Source organism: Daktulosphaira vitifoliae, unplaced genomic scaffold (assembly GCF_025091365.1).
Source record: "Daktulosphaira vitifoliae isolate Bord-2020 unplaced genomic scaffold, ASM2509136v1 Scaffold_4, whole genome shotgun sequence".
Classification (NCBI taxonomy): Eukaryota; Metazoa; Arthropoda; class Insecta; order Hemiptera; family Phylloxeridae; genus Daktulosphaira; species Daktulosphaira vitifoliae.
Genome location: NW_026099575.1, coordinates 10,934,500 through 10,952,518, shown reverse-complemented (window position 1 = coordinate 10,952,518; position 18,019 = coordinate 10,934,500). Strand labels below are relative to the sequence as shown.

The 18,019-nt window shown below is 24.3% G+C and overlaps 2 protein-coding genes and 1 long non-coding RNA gene across 8 annotated transcripts; 2 read left to right on the top strand and 1 right to left on the bottom strand.

Annotated features, from left to right (window-relative positions):
• Positions 1-293: 293 nt before the first annotated feature.
• Positions 294-9,303, bottom strand: LOC126904321 (katanin-interacting protein-like). Of its 6 annotated transcripts, XM_050683290.1 has the most exons (15): positions 9,134-9,303; positions 7,144-7,565; positions 6,766-6,983; positions 6,504-6,701; positions 6,304-6,441; positions 6,089-6,232; positions 5,751-6,028; positions 5,368-5,527; positions 5,105-5,282; positions 2,922-3,077; positions 2,176-2,315; positions 1,362-1,463; positions 1,170-1,303; positions 715-862; positions 314-613 (listed from the first exon to the last, which is right to left on the bottom strand). In XM_050683290.1, the coding sequence occupies exons 1-14, from the start codon at positions 9,175-9,177 to the stop codon at positions 748-750; spliced, it is 2,427 nt and encodes an 808-aa protein (XP_050539247.1). In that variant the 5' UTR covers positions 9,178-9,303; the 3' UTR covers positions 314-613; positions 715-747. The 6 variants fall into 6 exon arrangements, with proteins under 6 accessions (XP_050539252.1, XP_050539249.1, XP_050539247.1 ...); XM_050683292.1 differs by having other exon boundaries at positions 297-862; positions 6,766-6,953; XM_050683289.1 differs by having other exon boundaries at positions 314-862.
• LOC126904323 (uncharacterized) lies at positions 8,412-17,147 on the top strand. The gene is made up of 5 exons (XR_007703724.1): positions 8,412-9,158; positions 13,113-13,226; positions 13,801-14,297; positions 16,352-16,895; positions 16,968-17,147. It is a non-coding gene; the product is annotated as an uncharacterized LOC126904323 (long non-coding RNA).
• On the top strand, positions 9,379-10,494 carry LOC126904322 (methylglutaconyl-CoA hydratase, mitochondrial-like). Its single transcript, XM_050683296.1, has one exon. The coding sequence runs from the start codon at positions 9,449-9,451 to the stop codon at positions 10,370-10,372; it is 924 nt and encodes a 307-aa protein (XP_050539253.1). The 5' UTR covers positions 9,379-9,448; the 3' UTR covers positions 10,373-10,494.
• Positions 17,148-18,019: the final 872 nt, after the last annotated feature.

Genomic DNA, 18,019 nt, shown 5'->3' with positions numbered 1-18,019 from the left:
ATAAAGTATAAGTATAATCTAGGTATTTTAAGGTAACATCCCATATCTAATAAAGACAACAATAACAATAAAATTATGTAAAAAAATTTTATTATTGTAAATTTGACAATTTTAGACAAAATTGATGAAAGATAAAAAAAAAAAATTACAAATAATGCTTATAGTTGAAATTTTTAATTAAATTTAATATAAGATAATTTAATTTGTTTTGCAAATAATTTTTTTTTTTTCATTGCTCTAAACAATACTAATTATGTTAAAGAAACACATTTTCTAAACAATATATTTTATAATAATTTTTTAATTAGCATTGTAGAAATTCTTATTTCAATGATTTAGATAGAGATATTACGTATCATGAAGCTATCTCTGACTTAATAAAATCTTTGAAAAAAAAATGTTATTCTATAAAACTACACTCTTTATAATATATAACTGTAATTTTTATGCTTTTATTTTCAGCATACTAAAGCATTCTATCCTTGTAAAACAAGGTAAAACCTTGTTCCTATTCCTTACATATAACATTTTCCGAAGCTCGGCCTTTAATATAATTGACAGATTTAAGAGAGGCTAAAGTATAGCCTTGTTTTAAATTATTCTTCAAAGTAATCTTAAAAAGTAATATTAAATTTTATATTTAAAATAATTTAACTAATATATAAAAAAATAGGAAATATGACAGACTTATCCACTCAATACTCTAATAGTTACCTAATATGTGTATAAGTAAATTTATTTATAAAATTATTTAATTAATCTTGATGGTGGCACCATTGAAGTAAATGGTCTCTGAGATTGATCAGCTACGCTGTTTAGTAGCATCCCTTCAACATTTAAACCATTCAGATCACTTGTACTGCTATTAAAAATTAGTATAATTAATTATAAAAATAAATAATCATCTTAAAATAATCAAACAGTGGCGTATTTTAAAACAAAAGGAGGAAATAGATCAAGCAGCAAATTTTAAGAGGCATATCTTGGAAGTAAATGATTTTTTATTTATTTTTCCTTTTGACAAGAAGAAAGATCTCAATAAAAGACTTTTCTATCAATTTAAATATAATAAACTGAAATTTATTTTTGGGCATACAAATATTTGAAATATTATCCCAAAATAGTAAAATTTTAAATATATCTCTACATTAGATAATTTATTACATTACTTTGAAGATTCTAAAAATATTTCATTCTGATCTTTTGAAATGTTAAATGTAATGGTTGAATACTGTTTTAAATTTGTATTAGGATCAAAACATTCCATACAACCATTGTAAATTAATAATTCATCAACTAATATCTAAACAAGAATATTAATATATTTAACCAAAAAATTTATTAAGTAATAAAAATCTTACTGCAAAGTCTTTGACTCCTCTAGAAGGTGTTTTAGCATAATTCCAAATTTTAAACATTGACACATAAGTAGGTTCATCAAATATAATAAAAACTTTTGTTACCTTTATAATAAACATCAATTGAAAATAAATAAAAATATTAAATTATAATAGTGCTGGTGCCAAAGTAAGCAGGAAAAACATAGCTCTAGATACTGCATTTCGATGCAGTCATAATTTCAAGTTCTTTTTTTACTAAATGCACAAATAAGAATTCTTCTATGTAGTAGATCCTTTTGCTTATAACTAAAAATTATTACTTAAAAAGTAATAATACAAAACTGATTATTGATTATTCAAAATTATATTTAAACCATTCTAAATTTTAATAATAAAATAATAATAATAGGTTCTCATTTAATTTTTAAAAATTACTCTAAAATTTACTCTTAAAAATAATTTTTTTACACAATAAATTAGATATAGACAATGGTTTACAAAATAAATTTTAATTTATACTTTTTTATAAAAATAATCATTTAACAAAAAAATGTGGAATAGTACACTTAATAAATCATACTGTATATTCTATATTAAGTTATTTTTAAAATCAATTTAAAATTTTCTGGAAAAAATGAAATATGAAGTTTATCATTTGATTGTTATTCCAGGTATAGTATAGAATTTAACAATAGTTAAAATTTTTGTTTATATTTAAATAATAGAAAGAATTCTTACTTATTAAAGACAAAGTCTATCTTAAAGATATCATTAAGGCTATATGAAAACTAGCACCAACACTAAATATAAATGAAATAATTATTTAATTAAAGACCTCTGAAGGAAGAATTGGAGCAAGCCACATATGTGATCCATCTAAAGTTTCATTAACACCGTCTATTAATTTTTCAGGCGTTCTAATATCATTTTTATTATTTTTCAATATATTTACACTATGTGGCCAACAATTAACATCTAAAATAAAAATATTAATTTACATATAATGTTAATACATAAATAAAACACATTTATGTTATGATCAAAGTGAAAAAAATAGGCATTCATGGAATAGTCTAATAATAAAATGTCTACAAACTTATGCAAGTAAAATAAAGCTTGTTTAAAAGCTTAATGAAAATATTAAAATCGGAGTTAGATTTTATGAATGTGAGAGCCTTAAGTTCATATTATTATTAAACAAAAATAGGTAAAAAATTGTTTAAATTATTATGAGTAAAAAAAGATAATTAATTTATGTGAAGGACCCAGACTCTCTTGGAGATCAAGGAGAGGACATTTTCTTTTCTGGATAGTTAATATAATAATCTTTTTGTATTTTTATTGTTAAAATCTATATATTTCTGTTATTTTTTATATAAAATAATTTTTTTCTGTTTCTTGTTTCATCATTTAGAAATTGATACATATAAATAGTGAGTTAAAAAAAATCTTTTAAATTCTTTAAATATTACCTTAGGGTTGAAAATTCAAGGATCTAAAATAGTAATATCTAAAAATATGTGGTTAATTTTAAAGGATTTTTCTTAAGAACCCTAATATATAATTTTATTTTTTATTTACTTCGAAGTTCCAACTTAATAATTTCACCATTATTATCAAATAATTGAATTCCATTTAATCCTATGTAATATTGATCTCCCCAAGTTGACAACAATGCAATTTGATAAACAAACCCAACAGGAATAGTTGCATATTCATAGTCAAAAATATTCACTCCTGTTGAAAAAAAATTAACTAAAATGTAGAGCAAAACAATTTATTTTAAATTTGTTAACCTTCTATTCAGTCAAGCAGTGGGTTGATAACCTATATTATGTATGACAAATATCATGATGATTTTAAGGGGTGGGTGGTAAGTATTGAAAAATGTATAACCACCCTTTCTAATTATAAAATATTGGCACACTACTGTTGCTATGAACATTGATAAGAAACAAAAAAGTGAATGATAGAACATAGAAGTTTGGAACAATTTTTAATTACTATTGTCATAGTACTTTTGTAGTGCTTCGCCGTCACTACAGTAAAGTTGCCTTATTATATTTTATAGGAAAATGAGATAATTTTAAATTATAAAGGTTAATTTTTGAAACCTATTAAAAAATTTTTTTTCTAAATAGATGGAATAGTTTTATTAAATATATAAAATTGAGGAGGTATACAGGGTGATTGAAATCTGGTAAGGCACTCATTTTCTCAGAAAATATTGAGAATTTTAAATTTTATTATAGAGAAAAAATATCAAGTTCAAAAAACTCTACAGAAATGTGTAGTCAAACCATTATTTTTTTCGTCCCTTCAAAGATAAAAACCCTTATTTATAATTTTTTTTAATGAAAACCCTTATTTTTAACTTTATAAAATGATAGAAAAAAAAAATTACAAACAATTTTGTTCTTATAATTTTTTTTATCTGATTAACCGTTCGTCCGTTACAGCTTGTTAAAGTTAAGCGATTTTAGGCCAAATTTCTATTGTCATTTTACTGTATTAAATAGTCATCATTTTTATTTGCTGTTGCATAAACCAAATTTTATTGATCAAGTTATGACAGGTAAATTAGCTATAAAAATTTACTACGCACTAAATGAGTGATAACAATAATAGATTCAAACCGGCTTTTTGGTGTATTATTAATAGCTAAGTTTATGGTTTTGTCAGACTAAAGAATCTAACAAAAATACCGGTTGTACTGCCACCGATATTATGAAACGTAATAAATGACAATATTTTTTCTGGAAGTCAAAATCTTTAAACAATTATAAAACGTAAACAGTTGTTCGGATAAAAAAAATTATAAGAATAAAATGATTTGTAATTTTTTTTCTATCATATTATCAAATCAAAAATAGTGGTTCCCATTTAAAAAAATTATAAATAAACATTTTTATCCCTGAAGGGATAAAAAAAAATGTATTTAACTTCATATTATTGTAGAGTTTAATAAACTTAATCATTTTTCTTTTTACAAAAATTTTAAATTCTCAATAGTTTCTGAGAAAATAAGAGTCTTACCAGATTTTGATCACTCTGTATATAAATATATGTTTTTAAAATTGAATGTTTTTTATTACATATGTATAAGTATAGTTAGTTGCGGATTAGAAAAAAATTGACTTGCATAATAATAGTTCAAGCTGCCTTTGGTTTTAAAGAATAACCTTCACTAGGAATTATTCAGTGACCCAATCCATCACTAAGTATATCAATAAATAAAAAAATTATTTTTATAAAAACATTTTATTGGATAAAAACTAAATTATCTTAAATATATCTGTAACTTGGAGAAAAATAACAGAATATCACAAAATTATAATTTACAAGGTAATGAAATGTTCACATAGTGTTTTAATAAAACACTAACCCTTCTAATAAAATGATTATTTTTCATTCTTAATTGCTTTATTTCAAGTATATACTCGAACATCAACATACCCTTCCAAATCCAACCTTGTGGTAACTGATCACCTTCATCTAGCTCTTTTTTATTTGTATATTATTCTAGGCATTGCTGATCTAGTTAAACCAATAATTTATTTTTAGGAATAGATTACCCAAGACCCCAAATCTTCTCCTGTATAATCACCACTGATACAGAGATAAAAAGTATACAAAGCCATGTAACTAACTGTATTTTATGAAAAATGAACATGTTATAATTAACTTACAATTTACAGATATACACGTAAATTATAAATCATACAAAAATTTGATGCTATAAATCTGAATTTTTAATTACTTACTTTTATGTTCTTCAAAACTTTTGATAATTGTCTTTTTATAGTGGTTAGATTTGTGACTTGGAAGTAAAGAGATATTTTGTCCAAAGTTGAACTTACAATGACCTGGTCCACGCCTAACTTCTACTATACCTCTTTCTGTAAGTTCTTTATCATCAACTTTTAATCTAATAAATTTTACCTTCAATATTCAAATAAAATTTTTAAATGTTATATTAATAATTCAAAATAGCAAAATGTAAATACTAAGTAACTTATAACCATACACCATAGTTCAAAAAGTCAATAGGTCCATTATAATTCCATATAACTAATGTAGATAAATGAACTGGAGTCAAAAAGTTCAAAGTTAATATTAAATGTTCATCTGACAATTTACAAGTCCACATATCATCATCACTGTTAGAAATAGTAGTATCCAAAAGCCTAAAAATTTTTTATAATTAATATAAAAAAATTAATAATCATTATGAAGTTAGTATAATGGATTATTAGTAAATCAGTTAGCTTCTTAGTAGAATTAAAATATTTAAATATTCTCCACCTGATACTGTTATGGTGTGTCAATAAAATTTTTTTTCTCATTTTACTGTACTATTTAAAATTTGTATTAAAAAAACTGTTAAAATACTATTATTTAATCCCATACTTCTCTACATTAGTGTTGTCCAAATTACATTTTATACTATCAATTTTAACAGTATCACCAGCTTCTCCTAAAACTTTTAGGCCAAGTAATCCAACTATATTTGGGTAACTTTCTATGTTTGAATTATTTAAACTCCATGATGAAATAATAATTATTTTTAATGATTTTTGACATAATATAGATCCAGTAGTTTGACAATGAGATTTAATATTTGGTGAAATAGAACCAGATGAAACATTTGTAATAATTGGTTGAGCAAAAGTTAAAGGCCTAATAATCTGAAAAATAAAATTATTTGAGCATAAAAATTTATTATACAATGCTTTAGTTAAACATACACCAGTATCTACAGTAAGAGGACGTTGATATGGTTCATTAGCCAATGTATTATCTGGATTGTTAGTTTCTAGAAATGTATGAAAAGAAGTATCATGCATAGCAATGTTTTCAAGAATTTCATCATTCAATGTATACAAAATTGTCTTAATAATTAAAACAAATAACTAAATAAATACTTTTAACTTAATTATAATATATAAAAAAGAAAACACACATCACCAAATGCATCAGGACAACCCACAATACCACCAGAAGCTCTTGAAATTTCTCCTAGGAAAATCAATTGAGAATTCAAATATATTTTCATATTCTTAACACCTCTATAAGAATGAATTCTTGATTTATTGTAGTTCTAAATAAAACCATTATTTAAATTTTCATAAAAATACATAAAAAATAAATTATAAACTATACCCATATTCTAATCATAGCAACAGTTTGAGTTTTATCAAATTTAAAATAAACATAATGATGACCACCTGGAGTAAAAGGAGTGAGCCATAAATGCATATCATCTCTTGTAAGGTTAATACCATCAATTAAATTCTGAACCACTCGAGGGTCCGATGTGTATTCTGGAAGAACATTAATATCAGATGGATCAGCCCATATCTATTAAAAGTACAAATTGATCTTGTTAATTAATTATAAAATTACAACAAACTTAGCTACATACTTTTAAAATATTAATTAATAGACCTTCATCATTAAAGATTTCAATCCCATTGAGACCCACATAATGTTGATCACCCCAAGTGCTAGTTATATCAAATTTTAATTCTGTTCCACTTGGAAGTTCAGGTATTATAAAAGGTGACTGCAGTTTAATATCATTTTTTATAAAGTTGGTATCATTTTCACCTTCTAGAGTAAAATATGTCAATGTATTACAGTCTATAAAAATAATATATTTTATTATTTATAAAGTGTAAAATCATAACAAAATTTAAGATTATACATTATGACATTCTTCAAGTAAAATATCAAATTTTCAAATATTTTTTAAAACATTACAAATATATATATATATATATATATATAATTATATATATACCTTTTTGTTTTGTAGTTAATCTTCCTCTTTGTTTTCTATTGAAAAAATTTAAAGACGTCCAAGACTGTTCAAGAAAGTCTTCTCCAGCATTTATATTTAATTTGGGTTCAGATGAACTGTTATCCTTAGCATTACAATTAAATTGGGTGTTCTTGTTTAAATTACTAATATTATGTACAGCACGTCGACCAAATCGAGCAGAATTTTCTCTTTGTTGAACTTGTACATCTAAATTATCATCTTTAGTATTAAAATTAGGTAAAGAATTTTCATTAATATGTAAAAAGGGTGATAAAAGTGATGTAGGAAATATATCTAATGGTATTCTTTCATGAGTTGACCAGGTTCGAGCACTTTTTGATTTTGATACTTCTTGAATTCTATAATCATTTTTAGAATTAGTACGAGAGATTTCAATTCTCCTGTAACAGAAATTATTATTTAAAAACCAGTAAAAACCAAACAAGTAAAAGTATATCTTAATAAACAGAATAATTTTTTAATAATGTACAACCAATCTTTTTATTTAAATTCTATAGTCTTTAATAAGATGTGCCAAAATCAAGAATATCTAACTGATATGTTACAGCAACTTTTACTCTTATGAGTTTAATTATAAAGAAAATTAAAAAAAAAATTGTTTAAATTGAAATCATGATGTTAATAGTTTTAATATTAATTCTAATGTATAATAAAAATAAAAACATACTCCCAAACTGATACTCAGTTTGGGTTTCTACATCACACAGCACAATACATCAAATATACAGAGAGGTAAACACTATTTTTATAACTCAGGAAAAAAACAATTCTTCTATAGACTTCTGATGCTGATTATGCTAATGACAAAGTTATTATATCCATTATATAGAACTCACTAACTACTTCCTCTAACTTACAATTACATCTTAACCTCACGTCTGAGTGGTATGCAAAATGGAGAGTTAAAATAAATCAATTTACACTATGTTCACATTTAAACAAGCTGTATGTTACATTTATATATATACTTTTTTTTTAATTACATTAAAAACATCCTAATTCCACATCAAATACAGTCAGGTACTCGGAAATCATCTTAGATAAGCGACTAACCTGGAGTCATAATATTCATAATACTAAATTAACCTTTAATAAACCAATGTGCCATCTAAGACCCATTTTAATTAAAAATAACTTAACCAGTGTAAAAACTTAACTTTTAATTTACAAAATGCTATTCAATCCTATTTGGATGTATGGACTGCAACTTAGGTGTACTGCAAAAAAGTCAAATTTAAATAGAATTCAAACGTTCCAAAATATAGGACTTTGATAAATCTCCAATGATTTTGCTATTAAAACTATTAAAGAGAAGCACACACTTATTACTCATGTTTTCTAAATTATAAAAGTAGTAGCCAGTCGTCAAAGAATTCAGGAAAATAATATTATTAAAAAAAAATGTATTAAAGAAAAAAATTAGATTTAGCTTCATCAAAAGATGTCATTACCATAAACAAACACGGGTATGCTAATAATTTTAACAGGTTTGTTTAAAAAATTTAATGTGGCATAATATAAAGCATCTGGGGGGTCTAGTGAAGGTTTACCCCATCTCCATAATTATATCATAAAACTTATGCAAATTATATGTAAATTTATAAAGAAATATTTTTAAGGACTGAGAAATTAAATTCTTTAAACATTTTATTCAATTTGTGCTTATAATATGTAGCATTGTACATAACTTTTGTGAAGCTGGGTGGGGAAGGGGAACACCTTCTCCTCCAAGTATGATTAAGTAAGGATATGGTTTAAGTATAAGGTCTTTAATTTAATATATTATTTATCAAATTATTTATTAAATTTATTATTAATTTTTAAAATTGTGTAAACGAAAAATCACAATCTTCGTAAATATAAGATATGATTTTTTTTTTAATTGTATTAAAATTTGTAGTTATTTTAGTATTATTTTTATTTTATTAAGAGTTCGATTATGACTCACTCGGACAAATCTTCTAACCATAAAGGTAATGCCTCTTTTGACATTCGCTACGATTGATTAAAAAACAATTAAAAAAATTCTAATTAAATACAATTTAAAAAAAAAAAATATTAACTTCATAAAAAAAAATTGTAAATAATTGTTTTGAAAAACTGTTGCTATAGAAACTGAAAACATACGTTTTGTTATAAATATGTGTTTTGATTATTCAATCTGTATTTTGTATTATCTTATCAAGTAGATTACATAATTTAAAAAATACAATAACACCTTATATTAGTTCTACAATTAAATGTAAAAGATAAAAAGGTCAGAATGTATAAATTTGTTAAACAAAATACAAGCATCATGTCTATTAGAAAACTTTTTTTTAAATCAAAATTTATTGTAAAGAATATAGCTTATAATCTATCGACTAAACCTACTCCAGAACATTTACAACCTTTTGTAACTTTACAAAAATTAACTGGTAAAGAAGAAGGTATTGCTGTTGTTGGACTTAATAGACCAGGATCAAGAAATGCAATTAATAAGAATATGGTTGATCAACTTTTCAACATCATAAAACAAGTAAATAGTTCAAATGATATTAGAGTAGTTATTTTAAGAAGTCTTGTTAAAGGGATATTCTGTGCTGGAGCAGATTTAAAGGAAAGACTCACCTTAAATCCTATAGAAGTACGACAATGTGTAACAGATTTACGGCATTTAGCTAATGCCATTGAAAATATACAAATTCCTGTTATAGCAGCAGTTGATGGTGCTGCTTTGGGAGGTGGTTTTGAGTTAGCTTTGAGTTGTGATTTCATTATTGCTTCAAATAATACTAAATTTGGTTTGGTTGAAACTAGACTTGGTATTATCCCAGGTGCTGGAGGTACACAACGTTTGGTTCGTATAGTTGGTGGACCTTTAGCCAAGGAGTTAATTTATAGTGCTAGAATTTTCAGTGCAAATCAAGCATTACAATATAAAGCTGTTAACAAAGTAATTGAACAAAATGATCAAGGGACAAGTGCATATATCAATGCTATTGAAATAGCCAAAGAAATTCTTCCTAATGGGCCATTTGCTGTTAAAATGGCCAAGAAAGCTATTTTTCATGGACAGCAAGTAGACTTCACAACAGGATTCGCAATTGAAGAAGCATGTTATAATCAAGTTATACCAACAAATGATCGAATTGAAGGACTAGTAGCATTTATAGAAGAACGAAAACCTAAATATACTGGTTCTTAGGAAAGACAAAATTTATTTTTATTTAATTTTTTATTTAGAATAATTAATTTCACTTAAAATTTAAAAAGTATCAAACTTTTTAAAAATGTTTTAATTAATAAAAAAAAGAACTATAAAATAATTATGCATAAAAAATTTCTATTCTTAGTCTATATATAGGAGTGTATTTAAATGAATACCATTTGTAAAATTATTTTAAAATTTTGGAACTTTATGAGCATCTTAAAGGATATAATCATTAGTTACAAACTCTTCTTAAAAAAAAAATGTGTTATTTAAAAATATTTTTTAAGTAATTATTTGATTAACAGTATATAATTACTGATTAACAATAATGAAATAATATGAAAGTAAAAATGGTATAATTTGTACAATTGTATTTAATATGTCCAATATTATTAATGTCAAAAATTGTAAATAGATTAAACATTTGCTATAGTAGTATAGTTTTTAAAATATACATAATAAACAAAAAAATTTGAGTATAATTAATATCATATAATTGATATGTAAAATAGCTACAATCAATATAAAGAGAAAAACAAATTTTTTTAAAGATATTCTATGTATTATTGATAATATAGCTAAAGCTTCCGCAGTTGATGCAAAAATATATCTAAGGTCGCTATATCTAATGATATAATTTTGCAAAACCTGATATATGATTATAACGATTTTTATTCGTTGTCTTGTCACAAAAAAATGATTTTAATAAAAAGCAGCCAAATTTTAAAACTTTTAAATCATTTCTTATTTTTCAAATTTTAGCTTCGATGGGAAGCTGAGAAGGTATTAATTTTACCACCGAACCAATTTCTTTCAACGATATGTCAAAAGATCATAAATCGTATCTATTCGAAGACATTACCCTCAAAAATTTTAAAAATTTCCCTCGTTCCTCGTCATTGTAGGAATCTCCTTAAAAAATTTAAATTTTAAAAATCAGTAATTTTATATTTTTTTCATAGTATAGCTAATGACTTGCTCTACAAGCCACATGTATGGATTAACATAATTTTGCGTAATTTTTAGTTAATCTCTTTAAACGAGCAAACTAGAGAAAAAAAACGAAAAAATTCGATTTTTTTTAAGTATAAATTTGTTAAATTCCACAAAAATAAAAAAAAACCTTTTTTTTTCTTTTTCATTTGAAAAAAGATATCTTTTTTAATAGGAATCAAAAATTTTTTTTAATTTTAAATTATGTTTTAAGGCATACAAAAAAATGTACAAAAATAAACTCAAAATTACTGAAAATACGGATAAATTTTAGAAGTATAACATTATAATAGCTCTACACCTTCACTAAATCAACTTATGCCCTTGAAAATTTGTATTAAAACACTTAAGTATGATATTAATGTGTTTTGCTAAAAAAAAAAAATTTAAGTGACTTTTAAAAAATGATACTTATGGCCGCCTAAATCGGCGTTTCATTCCACTGTGGGACGGTCTATTAATAGCGATAGTTTTAATATATTTGTACAAGTTCAAACAACCGTTTTCAGTAGATGAGATAAATATTTTTAAAGCGGCGACAAATTCATTGATAATTATTATCAATTCGATGGATATTTGAGAAGTTTAATACTAAAGTCAATCAAGTCACAAGTAGTAAGAGTAATAATAGATTAGTTCAAACTGGCGGCTATGTGGTGTTCATAAGCATTAAGAATGTTTTTAATGNAAAACTCGGTCATAGGCGGCTTCATTTGCCGAACCAGAGATCAGTTCGGTAATTGGCAATTTTATTGTTAAATTTAATGCTTTAGTGTATTAGTGATCGGGTGTGACTATTTTTATCATTTAACATTATTTTCAAGTACTGGTCTAAAAATTGTTATCGACCAATCATTTTCTTAATTAGATTATTTTCTATTCTATAAGCTAGTCCAATATATATGTATGTTGCCCTTTAAAAAATAAAGGTAAGAAAGGGATAAGGGTGAACCTAAAAAGTATTTAACCACTACTCAAAAAAAAAACATTTTTGAGATTACTATTATTTTAGGATAAAATTAGTGGACAATGACAAATCAATTACTCTGCTAATACTAATACAATACCCTAATGTTATTAACAATTTTGTGTAATATATTCATACAATTTTTATTTTTAATTTTTATAAATTTATTAAGTTTCAAACTTTAATAAAACTAATATTTTTAAATTTTAATAAAAAAGTTTAAAAAGTTTATTGGAGTGTATGACCAATTTTAAGCAGCTTTTGCAAATTGAATGTGTATAAACGATGCGTAGATCATTAATGAGAAGAGGATGGGATAAAAACACAAACCCCCTTCCCAATATTTTTAATTTAGTTTGATTCCATAAAAAAATATTTTATAATAGATGATTATACACGCAACACATTTAATTTTTTTATAATATTTAATTTGTTTTTGAAAGGCAGGGGTTGGTTACGTCTATGATTTGCTAGGATTATTAAAACTTTAAAGATGTTGAATTCATTTTTTTTGCCATGACGTCCGAGGGTGCCAAAAATATTTTTTTAAACATATAAATACGAGACAAGTTTTTTTTAAAAACCTTCATCAAATCCATCCATGTATTTTAAGTACTTGAACAAATATAAAATTAGTATTTATTTATTACAAAATTTTTACAAAGAAAAAGAAACAAAAAAAAAAAAAATTCACTGAAGAGAATAAAATAAGTCATACTAGAATTAGAATAGAGTCAATTTATTAGGATTATAATTTACAATTGTTGTTTTTAGAGTCGGTGCCAGTCCAGGTTCACAAACATGTATTAATGAAGTAGCTTGTACGAATGGATTACATTTAATATTATAATCGACAACAAAACAGCAGACGCGGTACAGAATAGTACAGTAAGGAGCACATCAATTTATTTTAGTGTAGATAATGAGGAATAGTAGTAGTTATGATTTCAGCACTGTTATTTCCCAATAGTAATTAATAGCTGCTAATCAAAACTATTAATAGCAGTGACTGCTAGTTTTATTTATCAATATTATTACTTTTTTGACCATATTGTTAACTGCCACAAATTACTAGATTAGATTTAAAGTTTTTTTAATTCAATTGACTATTAGAACGACTATTATTATTTATTAACATCATCAAACAATAACGATATATTCGTCATGCTGGCACAAATACTATTATACATTTTTAAATATATTTTTTAAATATTCGATAATTCCAAAAAATCTAATTTTTGTACAGTTTTTCTTTTGTCATCTTAAAGTATATTGTATTAACTATAATTTAATGTAGGTTTAAAAAAGACAGGTTTTTTAAAACATTTTCAAAAATTGAAAAGAAAAAAATTTGTTATGATGATTTTATCCCTCTTCCAAGTATTTTGTTTAATGATAGGATTTTCAAATAACACATGTGAAAATTTAGAAAAGCATTTTATAAAACAGGATTTATTTTTAGATTCATGTATCATTTAAATAAATACGTTTTGTGATGTTTTGATGTATAATCGAGCAAAATTGATCCAGTAGAAGAGGAGTAATTTCTTACATGGACATACAAAAAAATTAATTTATAATAGCAGAGGAGTATAACCAATAGCCTCTAAGCTCGCATCGAAGCTAATAATTATAAAAATTAACAGTTTTATAATTTCTTTAGATAGGTGCTGTTTTTTACTACTACTTCAATACATAAAAAGCAAAAGAAGATGCTTCTAAAATAAATAATATTTTATCACCAATATATTCGAAAATTTTGATTCCAACAGTCAACGATGTCTGCCACCCATGTTTACGAACGTTCGGATCGCTATTCAACTAAGTTACCCTTCCACCATCTCGATATATGCCTGCTATTGTGCGCCGTGCTGTTCAACAACAAACGTTTCCTGTCTTGTTGTTGATTATAAAATACGTTTGTTTACCTTGATTGGTACCAACTTCGACTTTAAAAATGTATATTATTATTCTTATAAATTGATTTTATTCTAATTATAGTCTGATTTATTTTATTCTTTTTAGTGAATTTTTTCATAACAGATTTATTGGTCGGTATTTTTCTTTGTACAAATTTTTTTATTTTTTAGTGTATATTTTTAATTATTAAGTATTATTTGATAATGAAAATATGGAAGATAGTTAGTTCATTTGGGTTTATTTTAGTACCCCTGGTCACAGGAAAGCAATTTAAAACGCAATTGCGTTTACTTGATGACATATTTTTCAGTTACTTTGATTTAAAATCTACTGAACCGATTTTAATAAAATTTCTATGGGACTAATTAAAAACTAGGTCCTTTTAAATAAAAAAAGATTTTTAGAAACCGATTTATAAATGGCGGAGTTCTAGGGTAAAAAATATAAAAAATACAACCAAATTCATAACCTCCTTTTTTTGAAGTCGGTTAAAAACAAAAAAAATATATGCTATATGAATACTAAAGTATTCAATCCGGATTCCGCCCGAGTAGCATTATATTGGTTTACGGCCAGTTCAAGCGACCCACAAATGCTGAGACAATTCAGTGATTAATAAATAACCAATATTTTTTTATAAGTACTAGGGCATATCAAAGTTCAAAATAAAACCCTACGGTTCTATTATTGTTCAAGAATGCACTCGGTAACCTGGCTCTTAGTGTATGTACTGTTCATACGATCAATTTGTACCTATTATTTGATTTTATTTTAAGTACAATAGAATCATTACAATAGTAATAATAGTTTTGATACACTGTTATAATTATATATAATAATTTAACATTTAATTAGTAAATTAATAAAATAATAACATTTTAAATATAACAATGATCTAAGATGACTTTTTTGAGACTAGCGCGAATTCATTTGCAAAGTTTATAGAAGAATAACCAGACGTGCTGCTAACCATTGACCAACAATTCTAATACGCGCGTTTTTAATTGTGATATAATTTATTTGTAATATGTGTGTCATTCCCGCAAATTATTGAAAAATATTACAAATTTTATTAATGCTCCTTTTGAGAAATTGTCATTTTCTTAGCAACAAGAGAACTGATAAGATTTCTGCCTCTCTTGTCTCTTTACTGTTAATAATTTGTCTCATGTTTTACTTAAAAGTAAGTAATTTAATTATATTTTTAAAAGTATTACAGTATATTGAAATTTTAAGTAATTTTAGAATTAGCTCATATAAAAATAAAATAAATTTTAGTGAAATATGCTTTATGATAAAATTATTTAAAGAACGTAAAAGAGACATAGTCCAACATATAGACAATAGAATAATTTAATTTAATTTCAATTAAAATAGTTATGTTAAAATTTTTTATTAAATATCCACAATAATCGTAACATTCTTTAATTAAATATATTACTTTTATAATATTACTTATAATGTTACTGGACAATATTGACAATAAAGAAATGTTTTATTGGATTTGAAAGTTTGATAATACAATAATAAGGTGGCCTTAAAAATAAATGTATCACAAAGTGAGGCATCAATAATACATAAGTACTATATTCAGATAATTTCTTTAGAAACCTAGGATTACGATCATGATTTTGCTACAAATAATAAATTAAAATAATTAAAAATTTCAAATTATTTTTCTTATAAGGAAGAATGGAATGGTTATGAATAGAAATAAAACTAAGTTTTTATACTTTGAATAAATAACACATAAAATATAAGGATTTTTAACAACGGTAACAGCTTTACACATTATAATAAAATTTACATGAAAAATATGTTAAATGGTAACCTATGAACTTTAAATTATATTTTTTTTAAATAAAATTAATCCTAGGGTACACTTAAAACTGAGGAGTAGATATTAAAATAATCGTGTTAACTTTAAAGTGTATAAAATAAATCAACTTGTTCACGTTTTCTTTGTTTATAGCAAAAAAGTTTTGTTTATGTTGGTGTTGATTATATTTTTTATTTATATTAATGGAAAATCATAAATTTAAATTAATTTCTCATTAGATTAGTTCGAATTTAGTCCTTATTATATTTTGTAGAACATTGATTATATGTACTTGATGATGAAATAGAAAAAATTGATATCGTCATTTTGAGCATTCTATATAATGAAGAACAAGATTATTAGTATACATTTTCCAAACAATCCAAAAACGTAAACATTACCCAAAATCACAGATATTATGCACACACAATTAGTTTTATATCAACTATGGTAAATAAAAATGAATATTAGTAGACAACCACCCATTGTACATTTAAAAAGTAACATTTTAGATTTAATGTTTTATTTGTTTAAATAACAATTTCTGTATAAGACAAAAAAGGCTTTGTAAAAAAAAGTGAAAAAACAAATGGCCACCGAGTATTTAAAAAATGCCCATTATGAGTTACTCCAAAATATTAGTGAAAATGATTCTACAGATTATGGCCAAATTCATGATGATTTATTTAGCTTTTTTATGGGTACCCAATATGTGCTTCAAAAAAAATTAAAAGTTAGTGATGAACTTGACAGATTTTCGGGTACATCTACAGAAAAAAAAAATAGAATGTTTATATAATTTACCCACAATTAAAAAAGTAAGGTTAATTGGATACTTAAAATAAATATAAGTAGTATAATTTTACTAAATATTTTTAATTTGTTTTCAGTTTTTCATTAAATACAACAATCCTCTATCAAGCAGTATATCAGTTGAGAGTTTTTAGTGTTGGTGGTGCTACTTTGACTAAAAAAAGGACTGACTTATCTGATAAACATTTTAAATAAATAATATTTTTAAATGCAGCCAATCAATTTTCTATTAAAAAAAATAACTTCAAATATCATTTTTTTTTTTTTTATTTAAAAATTATTTAAAATACATAATTTTTTATAGTACTTGGGTGGTAATTTAAATACTTTTTAAAACTATTTTTACAACACTGCATAATAAACTAATTTTTACATATTTAATATTTTAAAATAAAAATAAACCTTCGCATACAAAATTTCAATTGAATTTCATTAAACTTAACAAAAAATTTCTGAACATAACAAGTTATAAATAAAGTTGTCTATTTCGTAACAAATCCACACATTATTAGTTTTGAAATAATGCATGTTAAATGATCCCGCCTCTATTTTAATATTTTGGATATGTATCCAGCTATCACATAATAAATTCACTTGATCTTTAAAATTTCAAATACCATAAGTGTTTTTGAATTTAAATATTACGAGGCTAATTTTAGATGGATTGAATAGAATGTTTAGTTGATGTAATCTTATCAAAGATTTAAATAAAAAACAGGAACAATTAAAAAAAATTAATAAAAGTCATAGGTTAAAAAATCTATTAACTTAGCATCGACTATTTTTATAATGTATTTAGAATTTATAGTTAACATTTTATTTTTGTGAAAAACGTTTGGGGATGTTACATTCTCACTTCCTGTATGAAGTAGCCCCTGTTTATACACAGCACATTTTACCGGCACGCTGTCCATCTGTATTATTGATATACTACATGTTCAATTAGTACTCTGTATGATCTATAAAATAAAGTATACCTAAAATTTGAGGGTTAACTATATTACTTTATATATATGTATAAAAATACATCTGTATAAAATATATATTTTAGCTTCGATGCGAAGCTGAGAAGGTATTGGTTTTACTAAGATGTGTTTTTTTTTTTTTTTTTTTTTTTTTTGTTTCCCCT